The sequence below is a fragment of the Leptidea sinapis genome, chromosome 16 (genome assembly GCF_905404315.1).
Source record: "Leptidea sinapis chromosome 16, ilLepSina1.1, whole genome shotgun sequence".
Classification (NCBI taxonomy): domain Eukaryota; kingdom Metazoa; phylum Arthropoda; class Insecta; order Lepidoptera; family Pieridae; genus Leptidea; species Leptidea sinapis.
The window spans coordinates 9,526,570-9,546,979 of record NC_066280.1 but is presented as its reverse complement, the minus strand read 5'-3'; the positions used below and the strand labels follow the sequence as shown (position 1 = coordinate 9,546,979).

Sequence of the window (20,410 nt, the reverse complement as noted above, 5' to 3'; positions counted from 1 at the left end):
GCACTAAAAACCTGTAGAATGAACTGCCTTTTGCGGTGTTTAAGGGACGATACCACATGGGTACCTTCAAAAAACGCGCGTACACCCTCCTTTAAGGCCGGCAACGCTCTTGTGATTCCTCTGATGTTGCAAGATAATGTGGGTGGCGTTGATCACTTAACACCAGGGGACCCATCCGCTCGTATGTCCTCTTATTCCATAAATAAAAATAATGTTTAAGGATTATTGTGTTTCGGTCTGCAGCGCGCCGTACCTAGTGAAATTACTGGGAAAATGAGTCTTAACATCTTATGTCTTTAGGTAACGATATTGCTACTCAGAATTTTTGTGTTTTTCAAGAATCCTGAGCGGCTCTGCATTGTAATGGACAGGGCGTATCAAATACCATCAACTGAATGTCCAACTCGTCTCGTCCCTTTATTTCATAAAAAAACACGAACCCGCAATGTATCCGCCAGCGGCGCCGAAACTCTTGGTGAAGGTGCCCATCAGCACGTCGATATCGCTCGGGTCTACGCCTGCGAAATCGGTGACACCGCGGCCGTGCGGCCCCATGGCTCCTACTGAGTGCGCCTCGTCCAGGTAGATTGCAAGTCCCAGCCGCTTCTTGAGTGCCACCAGTGCTTTCAGCGGCACTACTGACCCCTCCATACTGTATACACCCTCCACCACCTGCGACAAACAATATTAAGTATTTACTTTAGTTTTTGATATATATAATAATAATAAAATTTATTGCCTTGAACTTAATTTAAGTATACAATATCAGCTTATTACAAACATACATTAAGACAAAACGGAGTAGGCTCAGCTTATGCTGCTTGAAATAATATTTTCATGCAGCGCTGGTTTTCAGCCATTCCCATCTCCCTAAGGTGTAAGGTGGAATACATAGTAAACTATTTATATTATTATTTATTATATATATCTACTAAAACTATTTTTAAATTTTGTGTTAATTGAAGGTGTGTGCCGCATAAAATGAAGTTGACATTTCTGTGTATGAGTGAGTCTTTGCTAAGTTTTTGCCGTATTTATTGTAAACAATTTGTTATTTTTTAAAGTGATAACCCTCACTTCTAGGATCACTTTAAAAAAAACATAACAATTTGTTTAGATTTACAAGTTTATCTCAAGTCAATTTACTAATATGTTTTTTACTTAAATTTAGAAACACACATATGTCTGTGTGATGCTCTCTTCCTTTCTAAATTTAATTATATGGAAATCGTTCATGGCCCACGACTACTTAGCAAAACCAAAAGTGCCATACAGAATGCGTGCGCTAGATTTTGTTGGAATATTCCTTCCCGTAGTCACCTTACACCATATCTCAAAGAGGCAAAAGTACTCAAAATGGACGGAATAAGGCATTTACATCTTGCTGTGTTACTCTTTGGCATAATTGCTTGGAAAACACCAGCATATATCAAAAGTTAGAATGGCTTGGACAGCATAAAGCTTTGAATATGGATACGAGGTCCGCTTTTCGTTATCAAGCCACCAAGTGCTGGAATGATTTGCCACCTCCACTTCAACTTAGTAATACCATTCAAAATAAAAACTAAAAATTTCCTACTTAATGACATTTATAAACATGTTTAACTGCTTGTACCTTGTGCTTTTAAATTTTATATTATAATATTAACATTTATATTATTAATAACTTCTTCTTTTAACGTTCAATTTCTTTTATTTAATTTTTTTAAAGAGTAAAATACAAAAATTAGATATATTTACTGACTTTAACTTCTATTGAATTATATTCATAACTATATTTTAAAAATGACTAGTCGCTGCCACTCTCAGACTTGATAATGTTGGGGCTACTGAAAACCAGTCCTACATTGGCGCCAAGCCATTGCAGCTTATTACTGAGTTAGCTCCATTTGGTGACATTCACTGTGGCACAGTACCTTTTTCGTTTTTAGCTATAAATTGTATTATTTAATTGGTTTTATTTGTTAGTTCTAAGAATTTATTACTCATTCTGGTTTGTTATTTAATAATTGTGTGGTGGTGGTTTGTTTTTTTTTTGTATGGAATAGGAGGACAAACGAGCGTACGGGTCACCTGGTGTTAAGTGATCACCGCCGCCCACATTATCTTGCAACACCAGAGGAATCACAAGAGCGTTGCCGGCCTTTAAGGAAGGTGTACGCGCTTTTTTTGAAGGGCCCCATGTCGTATCGTCCCGGAAACACCGCACAAGGAAGCTCATTCCACAGCTTAGTAGTACGAGGAAGAAAGCTCCTTGAAAACCGCACTGTGGAGGACCGCCACACATGCAGATGGTGGGGATGATATCCTAATTTGTGGCGTGTCGTGCAAAGGTGGAATTCGTTTGTTATCAATAAATTTTTATTCTATTCTTAATTTGTAAATATTGGAGTTGAGCAGGTTATCAACTGTAAAGTAGATCCTGTAGATGAAGCAAAAACCTGTGAGTTGAACAAAGCATACAAGATTGTATGACGATACGTCACTCGAACGGTTAGCTCAGTTGGCAGAGCACTCGCACGGAACGTGAGAGGTCGTGGGTTCAGTCCCGCATCGTTCATAAAATTTTGTTTTCGGATTTTATTTGTGTATTTATATTTATAGTTGATTAACACATATGAAAACTTCAACTTGTTAGTTATTTTCACAAAACACAACCTTATATTATGCTAAGTGCATTTATAGTAAGTGAGTAAGTATATCTTTATTTGGAACAAACACTACAAATACACGTGAACATTTACAAAATATAATAACGAAAAAACTTATCTAAACAATAACTATAATATGCCTAATCTAATTAAAACTAACATACATTAAATACTAAAGTAAGGCTTATTCTATATCAACATAATAAGGTGGTGTTTGCAATGTTATGTCCCAAAAAGGTTTGCTACTCAGCATATTAGTTGGGTATCACTCAACACTGATTTTCAGTAGCTACCTTCAATAAGGCGGTTTATAGACGTGAAAGACAATGAAATACCACAGTATAGGCCCATCTTAAAAATTATGTAAAAATTTAAAAAAATGTTACTAAAGAGCAACATGGCTTTTACCGGGGAAGAAGTGTAGATACCAATCATGATTGGTATCTACACTATACAGATAATGCTATGGATTCAGGATATCAAGTTGACGCGGTGTATTTCTCTAAAGCTTTTGATAAATGAAATTATACCACGCTAATTAATAAATTGTCGTGTAACGACACGGGGAATTACTTCGTTATAATTAAAGATATTAATATATGTAATATCTCCAATCGTATTCAAGATATTGCACTAAAGGATTATACATCCAAATACATTGAAGTCTCTTCGGTTACACCACAGGGCCCACTTTTGGGTCTCTTTATGTTTATACTGTACATGAATGATTTAGAAACGGACTGACCACGACGATCCTCTTCCACGTGCCCTCGGCGATGGCAGCCCGCGCCAGTGTCTCCAGGTGCGCCAGGTCATTGTGGCGGAACACACGCACCGTGACTCGCGCCAGCCGCAGCCCCAGGATCAGCGACGCGTGGTTGGCCTCGTCACTCAGCACCAGGCTGGAGGAGCCCAGCAGACCGGGGAGTCCCATGGAGTTGGTTGCGAATCCCATGCCGAATACGATAGCGGCCTGAAACACGCGATAATACTGCATTTAATTTATTGGCTTCCCTTTTATAGATAATTAGTTATGTTTTAAAAGTAACCCTAACTTCTAGGATTAATACACAAATAAAATTTGAAAAAAAAAATTTTATGAACGAATAGTTGCTACTTGATTGTATAATATATCAATATATTGCTTTGGATCGAGAACTGACCTTAAATTTTTTAACTAATTACACGTAACCAGCACGTCTTTCAGGTAATGGTAAAAATATACGCCCTGCCCTTTACAATGCAGTGCTGCTCAGGATTCTTGAATAATCCAAAAATATGAGTGGCATCGCAATTGCGCTGGTCACCTTGAGACATAACATGTTAAGCCTCATTTGCCCAGTAATTTCACTAGCTACGGCGCCCATCAGACCGAAACACAATATTGCTTACAAACTACTCCCTTCACGGCAGAAATCGGCGCCGTTGTGGTACCCATAATATTTTATTTGTGTATTAATCCTAGAAGTAAGGTTTTTCACTTTTAAAACATAACAAATTGTTTAGATTTACAAGAGCGACATCTCAAGTCAATTTCCAAATATGCAAATTTTGGGGTTGAGCAGGTTATCAACTGTAAAGTAGATCATGTAGATGAAGACACAACCTGAGAGTTGAACAAAGCATACAAGATTTTATGACGATACGTCGCACTGCGACGGAACGCAAGAGGTCGTGGTCGAGTCCCGTGTATTTTTATAGATGTTTTCTCTGCGGCCGGAACTCTAGAAAGCTCTTGGCGCAGTCCAGGTACCTCGGTTCCCAGGAAGTCAGCCGTGGTCCGCTCTAGCTCGGCGTGCAGCGGGGTGCTGCCAAGCTCTGCTCGGGAGGAGCAAAGCGACAGACCGTAGCGGCGTGTGGCTTCCTCAGCCGCGTCAGCACACTCGCCCGTTGGCTCGGCAAACCCTAGGTAGTTGTACGAACCCAGGTTTATGCAGCGACGCTCCTGCCCGGTGAACCTGGAAACATGCCAACGTTGTCGTTGTTGTTTTGTTTTCCTTTTATTTATAATGACTACTGGGTGGTGAAATGAAGAAACATTTAAATTCAAAGAACTTTATCTAACTTTTACCAGTGGGAGGTTCCTTTGCATAGGATGCCGGCTAGATTATGGGTACCAAAACGAATAATACTAATATAGTAACGGTACTAATATAGGGGAAGACACTGGACCTCACGACACAGGGAAACCTAGTGTGAGGTCAGAATACTTGTAATATTAACGTTACTTACTTTGTACCAATGTTTACTTTGTAACAGATATTTTTGTAACAACTATGCAACTAATATTGTACCCCAATAAATTATTCTTAAAAAAATATTCTATAACCTATAAAATATGGTGACTTTTACCAGTGGGATGTTCCTTAACACGCCTGCTAGGTTATGGGTACCACAATGGCGCCTATTTCTGCCGTGAAGCAGTAATGTGTAAGCATTACTGTGTTTCGGTCTGAAGGACGCCGTAGCTAGTGAAATTACTGGGCAAATGAGACTGAACATCTTATGTCTCAAGGTGACGAGCGCAATTGTAGTGCCGCTCAGAATTTTTGAGTTTTTCAAGAATCCTGAGCGGCACCGTAATGGGCAGGGCGTATCAATTAGCATCAGCTGAACGTCCGGCTCGACTCGTCCCTTATTATCATTAAAACAAAAATCCCAAACAAATATTGTATACTGAAATGAAATTAATGGTAGCAGCAGATATAAACTGTCCATCTTGAAGGACTGCCGATCATACAAGTAACGATCATCGCCGATAGTGGAGATGAGTCTTTAGATATACGTTGACGCACACGATACCTGAAAGTCCAGTTGTAGTCATCGGTGGCGCGCTCCTTGAGAGTGAGATGAGCGCCGGGCGCCGAGGTGATAGGCCGGTTGAAGCAATGCCGCACGCGACGGTACAGATAACGGGAGAAAAACTGCTCGAACGGGTTGTATAGAGGTGCGTAGCCCTGCAAAAACACATAAGCAATTGTTTAGATATCGCGTATGACTGCACGGTTATACGCATACAAGAATTGTGGTAACAATGAGGATCGCCATGCCGATCGGTCCTGCGCTGATCTCATCCAACGTATACCCATCACTAATATCATGTCACTGCAAGGAGAGTTGAGGAGAGAGAAGGAGAACTATGTTGGCATCATATGTCCAGTCGCCAGTAGTAGAGTTACGTCATGTTCGTTTTGACCCGATAGCACATGGAGAATGCGTGATATATGCCACTTTATGACCACTGAAGTTATGGATGAGTTCATATTTTCTAAGCCAGTGTCCTGTTATTTTCTCAAACATGCATGGAATTATTCTCATTATTTTCGAAAAAGAACACGCGAAGTATCGAATTTTCGGACAAAGAAAATCAAATCCATTGCAGGAGCGTTTTGTGAATTTGGAACATTACAACGCTCCTGCAATGTTGTATGAAACGGCGTGCTGGGGTTATTAAATACTCTTTGATCGGATCTCTATTGTCATTCTTGGCATACCATACTAAGAGACTACTCTTTGCTTAGTACAAATTGAGTTTTCGTGGCTGTAGGCACAGATGATAAAAAAAATTGACGGCAAAGCTGAAAATTCGTCTTGATTTGTAATTTACATACCTACTTAATAAATATAAATTTAATAATAAGTAATTAAAATGGAGATTGATTGTACTCCACCAGATTTAAGATCAGAACCCAAATTGGCAATGGAAAACCTGCTTCCAGCGAAGTCAAAGGTATATTTAATTTAATGTATGTGTGTTTTATTTCCCTGCATTATTTTGAGAAAAGCACTATACACAGCCTTGGCGAGACAGAGAGAGAGCCTGTCTCGTATATTTAGTGAAGTCCTCGCCTACGGCTCGGCCTTCAAATTCATACTTTAACTGCAATTGCCTATTTTCCGGCCTTTGCAATAATGTACTATTATCTAACAATCCACTTATTTAATTATTATCTATTTGCTTATTAGTTAAAGATAATTTAGTATGTGTACATTTTGTATTTACAGTAACTAGAACAATCTCTTGAATTTTCTCATTATTTAATTGAAATAATTTGGACCATAGTCATAAATATTATTTAAAAAAAAATATTATACTGTTCATTAAAAGCAGTATTTATTAGATTACTTACCCAACTCAATAGAAGTCGTGATTATTAACCATATTAACCGCGCATGGAAATTCGTTCTCAGTTGGACTTTTTTTTTATTTATTAAGTTTTGAATATTAGTTCTGTAAAAATATCTTGTATTCAAATATATTATTATTATTATTAAGATAATGTTGTATTTTGTGTTATTTTTTTCGGTAGTATCATGATGTATTCCTACTAAGGAGACAATCTATTTCCAAAAATTTGAGGTTGCCTTAAGAATGTATTGTAAAAATAAGACTTCAATTAATATTTAATTTAGGACATTTTAAAACTATTAAATATTATTTAATTAAATTTATTTTAAATTTATTTATTTATTTAAATTATTAAACTATTAACGAGCATTTTGTAAAGTTAACATTTATTTAAACATCATTATAATACAATCAAAAACCAAATATTATGAAATTCATATAAATGATTTATATTACACTAGCTGACCCGACAGACGTTGTTCTGTTCATAATAAAAAAAACTCTTGCGGATGGAATTTTGGAAAATCCGTTCTTAGCTGACCTCTACTCGGTGAAAAGAATATTCCTACCAGATTTCAAGTCTTTAGCTCTAATGGTTCCAGAGATATCGTGATGAGTGACTATATACGTGGAAATCTCTTATATATATAGACTTGATTCGAAGAAGTGAATTTGATAGAAACTGGCATAACCGAACGAAAAACAAACTTATAATACTATTTGGCTAAGTCGAGTAAGTAAGTCTTTTGTGGTGCGATGTATATGCTTTTACAACAAGATCCCAGAAAATGTAAACCGCAGCAAGATTTGAGGACAGATGAGGTGGTCTGTGTTGGCATCCTGTGTCCAGTCGCCAGCAGTAGAGTTACGTCATGTTCGTTTTAGCTCGTTATCACATGAAGAATGCGTGATAGTCTCATTAGTTGAAGGAATAACATTCTCGCTTATTGTAAGTAGCTAATTCTCCTAATGGGTACATAACTGCGTCATTATATATGGTGCAGACTGCAAATATACAAGGATAATAATTGTTTTAGCACAAGTGACTCTGTGCAGAATATGTCTATGATAGATACTAGATGAGGTAAATTATATTTGCCGTGTACATTCCGTGCTATGTGCGTCAGTGGCGATACTATGTATAAGGATGGAAGGACTTTATCATATAGCACTCACAAGTTTATTGGAAGACTGGCAAATAATTGGGAAAGCCAGAGACGCGTGGAAAAAGTTGGAGAAGACTTACACCCGAGGAGAGGTTCCAAATTCAAATATTTTTATTCAAAATAGGATTTAAAATCACTTATTGAACGTCAAAAACTACCACCCATTCAAAAGAGACTGCCAAGAGCTGAGAAGAATGGGCGCAAGAAACTCAGCGGGCTTTTTTTTAATATAAAGTATGGATAACAATGTGATATCGTACAATAAACATTTATAATTAAAGAGCCTGAGGGTGTTCGCTTTATTCCCAGTCCGTGGTGTCATTAAGCAAATCGTTTATGCTATAATAACCTTTCACACACAAACGTTTTTTAACAATTCTTTTAAATTTCGTAACACATTTGTTTTTCTGGGATCATATTGTAGAAGAATATACATCGAACAACAAAAGACTTACTAACAAAACACATACAAATAAGTAACATGTAGTATCATCTAGATATTAAGAAAAATATTGAAATACTGAAATATACGTCATATAGTAAGGATATGAAATAAAAATGGGTGTGTGTACTTATATATACATAAGTACGAAAGAAGTTATACATCTTTAGCCTTACAAAGCAAAAATCCCCTCAAATTATCTATTCCTACGTTTGTAGAAAGAACAATATTGTAAAACTCTTGCAACGATGACTTTGACAATTAATTATTAAATAACGAATACGGCTGTACAGACTTGAACCCTTTGCCTATCCTAACAATAGACGAAGAAACCAAAAAAAAAACGAATGATACAAAACGCCAGAAGTTTTAGAAACCAATTTCAACCTGTTACAGTGATGCGCGCGCATTTTAAAATTTGTTATTTCTTAAGTATAACTGCAAAAAGGCTTAATTATTATTATAACAGTTTATTAAAGAGCTTTCTCAAAATGCACACACGGTCTTACAGCCTACTGAGCTAGCAGTGTTTCTTGAACCTTAGAGTGCCTTTACTCTCCCATTGTACTCGAATATACATCTCACATTACGTACATCATATTATATCGGAGTGTTCTTATATACGTATTTACAGTGCGATATGGTATATAGCCGTCTATTATTCCTCATACAACTCAATAATTTTATATGATGCTAATTTAGATCTCTTCAACAACGACAATAATTTAGTGGATCTCCGACAAAAAGCAGTATTACTTAATATAAGATTAGATTTTCTATTTATATATACCATACATCTATAAATTGTAAATTTCTGCTGTATTTAAATACAGCAGAAATTAATTTATGAAATTTACTTCCCGACTTCAAAAAAGGAGCACGTTGTCAATTCGTCGGTTTGTTTTTCTATGTTTCTTACCTCAGAACTATCAACTGGGTGTACCGATTTTGATAATTCTTTTTTTTTAATTGAAAGCTGGTGCTTCCCATGTGGTCCCATTGCAATTTGGTCTACATCTGACAATGAAGTCGATGTCAGCCAAGGTAGGTTTGTAACTGCATACATATTTATAGGTGAGATGTGCTTGAGTCGCACGCGCGACGTGAGGAGGCCAGAGGCGACAGCGGAGGCGAGGCCACCGATTCCAAAATAACAATAATCGTAACTAGAATTAGATTGGTTAAAAATACGCAATCCTACTAATATTATAAATGTGAAAGTTTGTATGTCTGGATGTATGTTTGAACTTTTTTAACGCAAAATCTACTGAATAGATTTTGATGAAACTTTACAATAATATAGCTTACACACCAGAATAACAAATAGGCTATAATTTATAAAACTATAGCGTGAATTACACAAAATATAAAAGAAGTGTGATTGTTACTAATGAGTACAACTAGCGCCATCTCTTATCAACTATAGCAAGCACAAGATCAATACAATTTATATGGCAAAACAACGTTTGCCGGGTCAGCTAGTTATTTTTATACTTTTTAGTGCATTATATCTATTGTTTTGGAATAATAGTGTTGTTGAAGTCGGATGTTTTTGTGTTAATTTTTTTTTGTAAAGGTTAAATTTTATTTACTTACTAGTATTATTATAGTAGTCGCGAGAAATGGAGGCACTAGAACAGTTTCTCAACCTTATTTTGCTCACCGCCCACTTTGAGAATATGTTTTTTTTCTAGAGTATTTTCTTGCCTTTTCAGACTATATCTCAATGCCCCCTTATTTTCTCTGGGTCTTCTACTGCCTCCCCGAAAGTCTCAAACGTCCACAAGGGGGCGTTATCGCCCACGTTGAGAACCTACGCACTAGAGTATTTCTCGGGCCACGCAGATTTGTATGAACATTTCGAATGTAGTAACTTTAAATCATTTTTATACGTTGAAACTAAGAAGCCTAGCGGTAGGAGTCTGGTATGATCTGAATTGGGTGAGGTGTTGCTATGTCGTGCCGGAGTACGGTCAATTGTATCGGAAAAATTGGTGCACGGAATGATAATTGTGTTGAATGGAGCCGAGCGCTAACTGATGCTGCATTGAACTGATTAGTGGGCAATTAGGGATTGCGCCACGACTGGATCGCTCACAGCACAACGCCTCTGTGCACTACAAGATAAATAATTTGTATATTTGATCAAAATATTTAAAAAAAACACCTTTGAATGATTAAAGCGTGTGGAATTGTAACTGTCTTATTATACGCTTTATATTAGCTTCACCTGTATGTTTGTAACCGACTTCTTTGGGCGCGATTTTGACCCACTTTAAACGGCTAGATTTCGTTCAAACTTTGTAGATTTATCGAGGACCGATGACATTACACTAATTTGAATAAAAAATGAAAAATAAATAATAGTTAAAAAAAAACTAAAAAGCACGCTTTATATAAAATTCAACTAAAAAATAGAAAATAAATTTAAATTGAAAATAGTGTAAAAAAAATATATTTTATTGTAAAAAAAGCGTGGGCTGCTTTTTAAGATATTATTAAAATAATAATTCTTCTACACCCCACGCTTTTTTTTACAATAAAATATATTTTTTTTACACTATTTTCAATTTTAATTTATTTTCTAGCGTGCTTTTTAGTTCTTTTTTTAACATTTTTTTATTACATTAGATTTCTGCGTAAAAGTTACATTTTTATTTTAGCTACAACGTAGGGAACGTTTCAAGACCTTTCCAGATCTCATTTTCAGGGGGACTGCAAACGAAATGGGTCAAAGATAGTATTTATTATTATGAAGTTAAGCGCCATTTATTGCCTCGAATTCAAATTCAAATATTTTTATTCAACATAGGATTTAAAATCACTTATTGAACGTCAAAATCTACCACCCATTCAAAAGAGACTGCCTCAGACCTGAGAAGAATGGGCGCAAGAAACTCAGCGGGCTTTTTTTTTTAATATAAAATATGGATTACAATGTAATATCGTACAATAAACATTTATAATAAAAGAGCCTGAGGGTGTTCGCTTTATTCCCAGTCCGTGGTGTCATTAAGAAAATCGTTTATGCTATAATAACCTGTCCCACACAAACCTTTCCCACACAAACTCGGAGCTGGTATTTGGCTATAGACAGATGGTTTCTGGCAAAGTTTACTGACAGTGTCCTCTTCTATTAAGAAAATACAAAATATGAACTTTCTTGTGCGGTGTTTCCGGGACGATACGACATGGGTACCTTCAAAAAAAGCGCGTACACTTCTTAAAGGCCGGCAACGCTCCTGTGATTCCTCTGGTGTTGCAAGAGATTGTGGGCGGCAGTGATCACTTAACAACAGGTGAACCGTACGCTCGTTTGTCCTCTTATTCCATAAAAAAAAACATATCGAAAGCTTATATTCACTTATCTGTCTGTATTTGATTTCAAAGACCAGGCATCGCAACTGAATAGGTAAGTAATATTAGAAACCAGACAACAATGGAGTATTCGTACTTTGGACTATCGGATAATTATTCGAAATTTATTATTATATACTACAAGCTGACCCGACAGACGTTGTTCTGTACATAATAAATAAAATACGGTTTTTGTCAATAATATTTCATAACATCAAGAATTATTTCGTAACATATGCTCCATGTTTTTATAATGAAATTGTTTCATAGCAGAACTGCCAAACCGTGCGTCAATAAATTCAATCATAGAAAATATGTCCATACTAAACAAATATTGGAAATAAAAATAATTATGGGTCCCAAATCGAAATAAAAAGCATCCTATCTCTCAAGTTGGACCAAACTGCACTCCATGAAGTAATCCCCATTAAAATCCGTTCATTAGTTTAGGAGTCCATCGCGGACAAACAACGTGACACGTAATTTATATATATTAAGATATTATGGCTCTTTATATTTTGTTAAATGTTTTAATTTTATTCATACCTTCATTTTTCCAGATCACATAATTATTTCATTAATAAGGGACCCCCAAAATTATTTTATTACTTTGTTTTTAGAAATTTCTTAAATTATTGTGCAGACTACATATTTAGCAGTGGGAGGCTCCTTTGCACAGGATGCCGGCTAGATTATAGGTACCACAACGGCGCCTATTTCTGCCGTGAAGCAGTAATGTGTAAACATTATTGTGTGAAATTACCGGGCAAATGAGACATCTTCTGTCTCAAGGTGACGTGCACAATTGTAGTGCCTCTCAATCATTTTGGGGGTTTTTCAAGAATCCTGAGCGGCACTGCATTGTAATCGGCAAGGCATACCAATTACCAACAACTGAACGTCCCACATTATCATAAAAAAAAATATCATCCCTGATAACAGTACCGCACTATTAGACAACCCCAACTGGAATTGGTCCATATTTCCAAATAACATGAGTTATTAACAAAAATCGTGTTTGCCCTATTATCTTAATCTGATCTGCTGTTGCTAAAGGGGTCGTTATCTAATGGCTGGCGTTATCAAACGGGCAAATTAGAACGAGTTTTTTATTGATATTAATTTACATATTGTCTGATATAACATTCAATATATTATGTTGTAACATTATGAGTCAAAAACAAAGTCATTAGATCTGCAACTTTGGCATGTAAAGCTCCGGTACAATAAAAGTGTTTTAATATTTTTTTAGGGGTAAGGGAATCGATAGATCCCGGGAAGTGAATTAATATTCGTTGATTTTTTAAATAACTAACTATATTTTGTAAAATTATTATAAGAAACTAGCTGACCCGGCAAACGTTGTTTTGCCATATAAAGTATAATTCACGCGATAGTTTTATAAGTAATAAAATATTGCCTATATTATAGCCTGTACATCATTTTGTTCTATTGTCAATAGTTTATGCAGCGCACGCAAAAATAGGTTTTCGATTTTACACCTTGTGTTATAAAAAAGCAATTTTATTTCGGATCCCTAATTTTTATTCCTCGATAAATGGACTAGTAGTACCAGAGATTAGCGCGTTCAAACAAACAAACAAACAAACACTGCAGCTTTATAATATTAGTATAGATTTCATTACATATTGATTATTTTTTAAATTTTCTGTTTTTCAAAATTAGTATTCCATATCTATTTTATTTACCTAACACCTCATGTTTGGGGTCACTTAAATAAAATTAAAATTTTACTCAGTATAGTCCCCCTGAAAACGTGCTATGAAAAGGTCACGAAATGTCGGATGAGCTAAAATAATAATACAATATAGATTTTACGCAAAAACTAAACAAAAAAAAAAAATTGAGAAATAATTAATTAATTTATTACAAATTTTTGGGGTTTTTCAATAATCTTGAGCGCCACTGCATTGTAATGGGCACGGCGTATCAATTAACATCAGCTGAATGTCCTGTTCGTCTTGTCCCTTATTTTATTTAAAAAAAAACTAATGTAAAAGCACAGTTACAATTACACGCGTTTTAATTCCTTCAAAAAGTGTTTTATCTAATCGGAATATATAGTACCAAAGATTTGCAACAAATTTCTCTAAAATGGTTATTCTTTTAAATAACAATTTGACAATGATTGAACTGAATAGAACTAATAATCTACAACAGTTATAATTTTATCTTCTCAGAGTTATTGAGAGCGAGTTCTTTGTCCTTTCTAACGGCCGCACTGCGGTCTACGATGAGTCACCGATTCCAGATAGGTGTGACACCATCAGATAACACCAGCAACTTATCTGTGCAACTATTTTTGTGATTAGTGAACACATTTTTGAAAAAGAAAATAATTTTATATAGGGTAACGTACTAGTCATTGGACAATACTATTTAATGGATAGTGCTAACCTTACCTCAAATGATAAGATTTTGGCTCATTTATCTAATATCTTTAAATGAGCAATTCTTGTATATATATATATATATATATATATATATATTCTGAATCTCGGAAACGGCTCCAACGATTTTAATAAAATTTAGTATACAGGTAGTTTCGGAGGCGAGAATTCGACCTAGCTAGGTTTCAATATTAAAAAATGTAATTTATCCGTGTTTTATATATATATATATATTATATACACAAGACTATAATAGCTCAGATGGGACATTGGGTGATCTGGAAAGCAGAAGACCCTGGTTCTAATCCAGATGTCCTATAGTATTTTTTTTTTCAAGTTTTGTACATTCTTACAAATCCGAGCAAGGCTCGGTCGTCCAGATATTATTTGTTAATAGAACAATTGTAATGCCATAGATGACAGAGTAAAAATAAATTAAAATCTTTCGCGTCGTTCAGTGCGGCATTGAGAATTTAAATAAAAATATAACATAAGTTGACTTATTTCAGTGAAACATTTTTTGTTAATTACTTATACTATTATTCTTTTTCATTCTGACATATATTGGTATATGCACTATATTTACAGTTTTTTTTTATGGAATAGGAAGACAAACGAGCTGTTATATATGCACATATGTATGCTTTAATACAGACATAACATTAGCGTCAGCACTTTAAGACCAAGGCGTCACTTAATAAAATATAAAGGCAGTCGGTCTCCTTCCGAATCCTGAGCCACTCATACATTTCAATTATATTTTCTAGTTCCAAATAAATTTCTTTTTTAAAATTTCGTTTTTAATACTCCGTCTAACAAATGGTGGCAGCGCAAAGGATTTAAAATTTTATAAATCCGCGGTAAACGCCTCAAGTGAAAAGTTATAGTGATACCAAAAGTGTAAAAGTGAAAATAATATCTGTGTTGGTTGGTTTTAATAAGTGGTTAACAAAACAGTACTAATCCAGAGTACTATACAAATCTTAGTGACCGCCTGAATCCAATGGTTGTGAACTGCTAACAAGCTTCGACCTGCTATACCGGAAAGAAATAACTATCTACGTGGTGCTCTCCAACATCGCTGAATCTTCTTCTCTTCATCAACGCCGAGTCCTCTGGTACCTAACGATTTACCATAAATTGAGCCAATTATGACTCGATTTGAATTCGCCGTGAATATCTCCGTGGTCCTGTAAGTCTTCAAATTTTAAATATTTCAAGTGTGAAAGTGCAAAACCCATAATAACTGAGATATTAAATAGACATATTTCTAAAACTACAAAGAAAGTGCAAGGTATGAGGTCTAACAATACTTTATCTAAAGTTTATTGCATAAATATTATAATAAGAGCGTTATTGTCATCTACATTCTAATTTAATTACATCATCTTAGCTTCCGAGAACATTTTGTCGAGTAGCTTATCGCATCGAATTTATAAACAATCTGGGTGGCCGTCTATCACACCGTAGTACATTTTAAATTTTATAAGTGAATATTTTATTTAATTAAACATGTCGGTTAAAGAATCTCAAATTAAACATGAAAAAAATGAGTTACAAATTAGCACTTTATTCAAATTCATTAGTCCTTTTGATGGGACACGCGAAAAATTAAATTCTTTTATTAATAATTGCAATAATGCTATTGGACTAGCACCGGATTCTCAGAAATCGAATTTATTTAAATTCATACTTTCTCAACTTGAGGGCAAAGCGGAATTAGCTTGCTCTATTAAGGAATTCGACAATTGGGATCAACTTAGCGATTTTCTCAAAACACAATTTGGAGAAAGAAAGCATTATGCACACCTTTTACTTGAATTGCAGGAATGTCAATAAAATAATACAGAATCAGTGTCACAATTTTCTTTACGTGTAGAGACATGTCTTTCAAAACTTTTAACAGAAGTAACTATATCGAATAAGAAGAAATCAGAGTTAACCGGTCGAATGGCAGCCATGGAAGACCTAGCTCTCCATACCTTTTTATTGGGTCTTAAACCCGAAATTTCAAATATAGTTCGTTGTAAAGATCCACTAAATCTCAATGAAGCAATTAACCTAGCAGTCTCAGAAGAGAAAATTTTAAATTTATTTCATAAAAGAAGTTCTCAGCAATTATCATTGCACCGATTAATTCCTAAACCCCAACAGCCATTTAGGGGTCCTACACATAATAATACCCAAAAATTTCAAACCACAAGGCAGTTTGAGAACAGAAGCCCATTCTGTCGCTATTGTAGAAAACAAGGTCATTCAAGGTCATAGAAAATTGTTTTAGACGACAATTTAATAACAACAGACTACAACCAACCAGACCCAGAGCAGATAATGTTAATTTTGTCATAAATGAAAACTTAAATAATGATAACTCAGAGCCACGACAACTATGCTCTAATGATAATAATGACCAACAGCTTACCCATTTAAACGCGTAGTGGGCTCGCGAAGGTGTCACGCGAAGCCCTGCAATAAAAATCTCAAATCCAATAATTATTTCGACACCATTCCCACTTTCAAGGCTACACGACAGGGTAACCAGCCCCAAAACGGAAGCCTAACGCTCAAGGCTACACGACAGGGTAACCAGCCCCAAAACGGAAGCCTAACCCTCAAGGCTGCACTACAGGGTAACCAGCCCCAAAACGGAAGCCTAACGCTCAAGGCTACACGACAGGGTAACCAGCCCCAAAACGGAAGCCTAACTCTCAAGGCTACACAACAGGGTAACCAGCCCCAAAACGGAAGCCTAACTCTCAAGGCTATACGACAGGGTAACCAGCCCCAAAACGGAAGCCTGAAGTCAAATCCTCTAAATCCAATACCTAAAAAAGAAAAAAAAGTATTAAAATCTTACAACGTTAACACAAATCCATTAAAAAATTACTTACCTTATATTGAAATCCAAACATCTCTCTCCTCAGAACCCTTTCGACTCCTGGTCGACAGTGGAGCTACAATCAGTCTTATTAAAATGCATATAATAGAAAATATGCCCGAGGTGAATAAAAACATTATAACATTCAGTGGCTTAGGAAATACCGACAATCCAATCAATTCGTTAGGTTGTATATCTATCGAAATTAATTCAATAGAACATGATTTCCACCTCATACCTAATTTCGACTTTCCATACGACGGTATTATCGGAAATGATTTCCTTTCTTTACATAAAAGTAAAATAGATTATACTTTGAAGGAACTTAGTATTGATGACGTAAAATTCAATTTAAAATTTAATAACCCCATTTATACAATTGCGCCTAGAACCGAAACGGTAATAGAATGCTCAGTACATAATCCCAAAATCAAAGAAGGTCTCATTCTAGATCAACATATGATGGATTCTCTATTAATCGCTAACTGTATTGTTAAAGTAAAACCTAATTCTAGAATTAATATATCCGTGGTAAATACATCCGAAAATCAAATAGAGATAAATTCAGACCTCAAATTAATAATTAATCCTTTAGAGTACAATGAAAATAACTCTATACTTTATTCGAATATTAATGATCAAAATATTTCAGATAGAACTGATAAAGTTTTAGATCTTATGAGAGTATCCCATTTAAATTGCGAAGAAAGAGACGCTCTGTTTAATTTATGTTCCACATTCTCTGATATATTTCATTTGCCTAGTGATAAGTTAACTTTTACAGAAGGTATTCAGCATGAAATTAAAACATCCTCCTCAATCCCTATACATACAAAATCCTATTGATTCCCTGACATTCACAAAGGTGAGGTTCAATCACAAATTAACAAAATGATAGAAGAAGGAATTATTAAACCTTCAACATCCCCTTGGTCATCTCCAATCTGGGTCGTCCCAAAAAAGATGGATGCATCCGGAATAAAGAAGTGGCGGGTAGTAATCGACTACCGCAAACTAAATGATATCACAATCGGCGATTCTTATCCTATCCCAAACATATCCGATATATTAGACCAGTTGGGCAAATGTAAATATTTCAGTACTCTTGATCTCGCGTCGGGCTTCCATCAAATTAAAATGTCGCCCCAGGATGCACCCAAAACAGCCTTCTCAGTTCCACAAGGTCATTTGAATTCACTAGAATGCCCTTTGGACTAAAAAATGCACCTGCAACATTTCAAAGACTTATGAATTCTGCCCTATCTGGGTTACAAGGTGTACAATGCTTCGTCTACTTGGATGACATTGTAATCTACTCCTTCGATCTTGATCAGCACATAAACAACCTCTCTGATGTATTTGACAGGCTCCGCACCTACGGGTTAAAGTTGCAACCTGACAAGTGCGAATTTCTCCGCAAGGAAGTTTCCTACCTTGGACATATCATTACCGATGACGGGGTAAAACCGAACCCAGAGAAAATAAAAGCTGGTGCAGACTTTCCTACACCCCAGTGCCCTAAGGACATAAAGTCCTTCCTTGGATTAGTTTCCTACTATCACAGGTTCATTCCTGATATGTCAAAACTAGCTAAACCTTTAACCAATCTCCTTAAAAAGGACGTCCCATTTCTATGGAATAATGAACAGGAATTATCTTTTAATAAATTAAAAAAATCTCTTATTTCCGCACCTGTTCTAGCTTATCCTGATTTCACAAAACCCTTTTTACTTACATGTGATGCTTCAAATTTCGCGATATCTGCTATACTCTCACAAGGATCCATTGGCAAAGATCGCCCCATTGCATTTTCTTCAAGAACATTAAATAAGGCTGAATGCAATTACAGCGTCACTGAAAAAGAATGTCTAGCGATCATTTGGTACTAAAGTTTTCCGTACTTACCTTTATGGTAGACGATTCATAATTATAACAGATCACCGTCCACTCAAGTGGCTCTTTAATTGCAAAGACCCGGGCTCCAAGCTCCTTAGATGGAGGCTCAAACTTGAAGAATTTGACTACGAGATTGAATATAAAAAGGGTAAAATAAACACTAACGCAGATGCATTGTCACGATACCCAATAAATCCATTAATTTCTAAAGATCCAACAGATAATGCTGAAGATGAAGTCAGAGATCAAAGACCAAATTCACCCCATCTATCTATCCCTAGTTTGCCAGATCAAAACCTTGAAGATCTATTATCAACAGATTTTGACCCAGCTAATTTGGGTCCTTTAAATTTATCGCCCTCTGCGATTCCATTCTTTACGTCAGACAATTCACCTCATGAAACTTATTCTGATCCACAACCTTCTACTAGTAACCAAAATCCTGAAAACTTACCTTCACATATTCCTAATGACACCGATCTCCTTCAATCTTTCCCTGAAAACTTACCTGTATCCGCTAGTCCATCAACTAGCGTCACTAGCCGGATAGCTGAAAATCAAACAAATATCAGTGAAGATTATTCCAATTATTTAAAATCTATTAAAGATAAAAACAAGATTTTTCATACATATATAAAATAGCACAACGAGAGCATTCTTAAGAGTTCTGCAAATGTAATTCTTCTTCCAGTATCAATAGATTTTGATGAGTCGAATCCTTACCTTTCTGACTTAATCTCTGCCTCAGAGAATGTCAATGTTGTAGAAGGAGAACGTAAACTGCATTCGTTTAAAATATCTTAAATCAATGGTAAATTTTACTATTTCCTATTTACTAAAGTTTATTTCTTTGATACTTGTACCTACCCTGACATATTTAAGCCATTAAAATCTGCTAGAGACAGTATTCTACTTACCGGCACAATCAATGAGATAGCTATTTCCGACTTTAGGAATTCATTTGAACAACATTCATTTGTAAAAATATATAGTATGCTCATGTATCTTTTTGATGGTACAAATATAACAGTCAATATCCATCACAATAGTATAATATATCCCGTGCCTACAGAAATTACAAAAATCTTGAAGGAGAACCACGATATACCAATAGCGGGCCATTTAGGGTCAAACAGAATGTTTAACCGCGTTAAAGAACGTTATTTTTGGAAAAATATGAGATCAGACATAGAAAACTATGTAAAAAATTGCAAGTTTTGCCAAACCAATAAAGCCTTAAGAAAAATTAATAAATCACCTATGCAAATCACAACAACATCTTCTAGACCTTTCGATAGAATAAGTCTCGATATAGTGGGACCTTTGCCTGAAGCTGGAATTTATAAATTAAAATATATACTTACTTTACAAGATGACTTGACAAAATTTTCTATAGCTTACCCAATATCTAATGCTACGGCTGAAGAATCATGTGAATGTCTCGTTCATTTCATATCTTTATTTGGAATACCTAATTCAA

At 35.5% G+C, this 20,410-nt stretch overlaps 1 protein-coding gene across 4 annotated transcripts in view; it reads right to left on the bottom strand.

Moving 5' to 3' along the window:
- Positions 1-20,410, bottom strand: part of LOC126968694 (serine palmitoyltransferase 2) — a 42,365-nt gene that overhangs the window by 3,792 nt on the left and 18,163 nt on the right. For all 4 annotated transcript variants that reach the window (XM_050813752.1, XM_050813753.1, XM_050813754.1 and 1 more), the window contains exons 3-6: positions 5,454-5,608; positions 4,405-4,609; positions 3,397-3,624; positions 441-672 (exon numbers count right to left, since the gene is read on the bottom strand). In XM_050813752.1, coding sequence (XP_050669709.1) covers positions 441-672; positions 3,397-3,624; positions 4,405-4,609; positions 5,454-5,608 — 820 coding nt within the window. The remainder of the gene's footprint in view (positions 1-440; positions 673-3,396; positions 3,625-4,404; positions 4,610-5,453; positions 5,609-20,410) is intronic.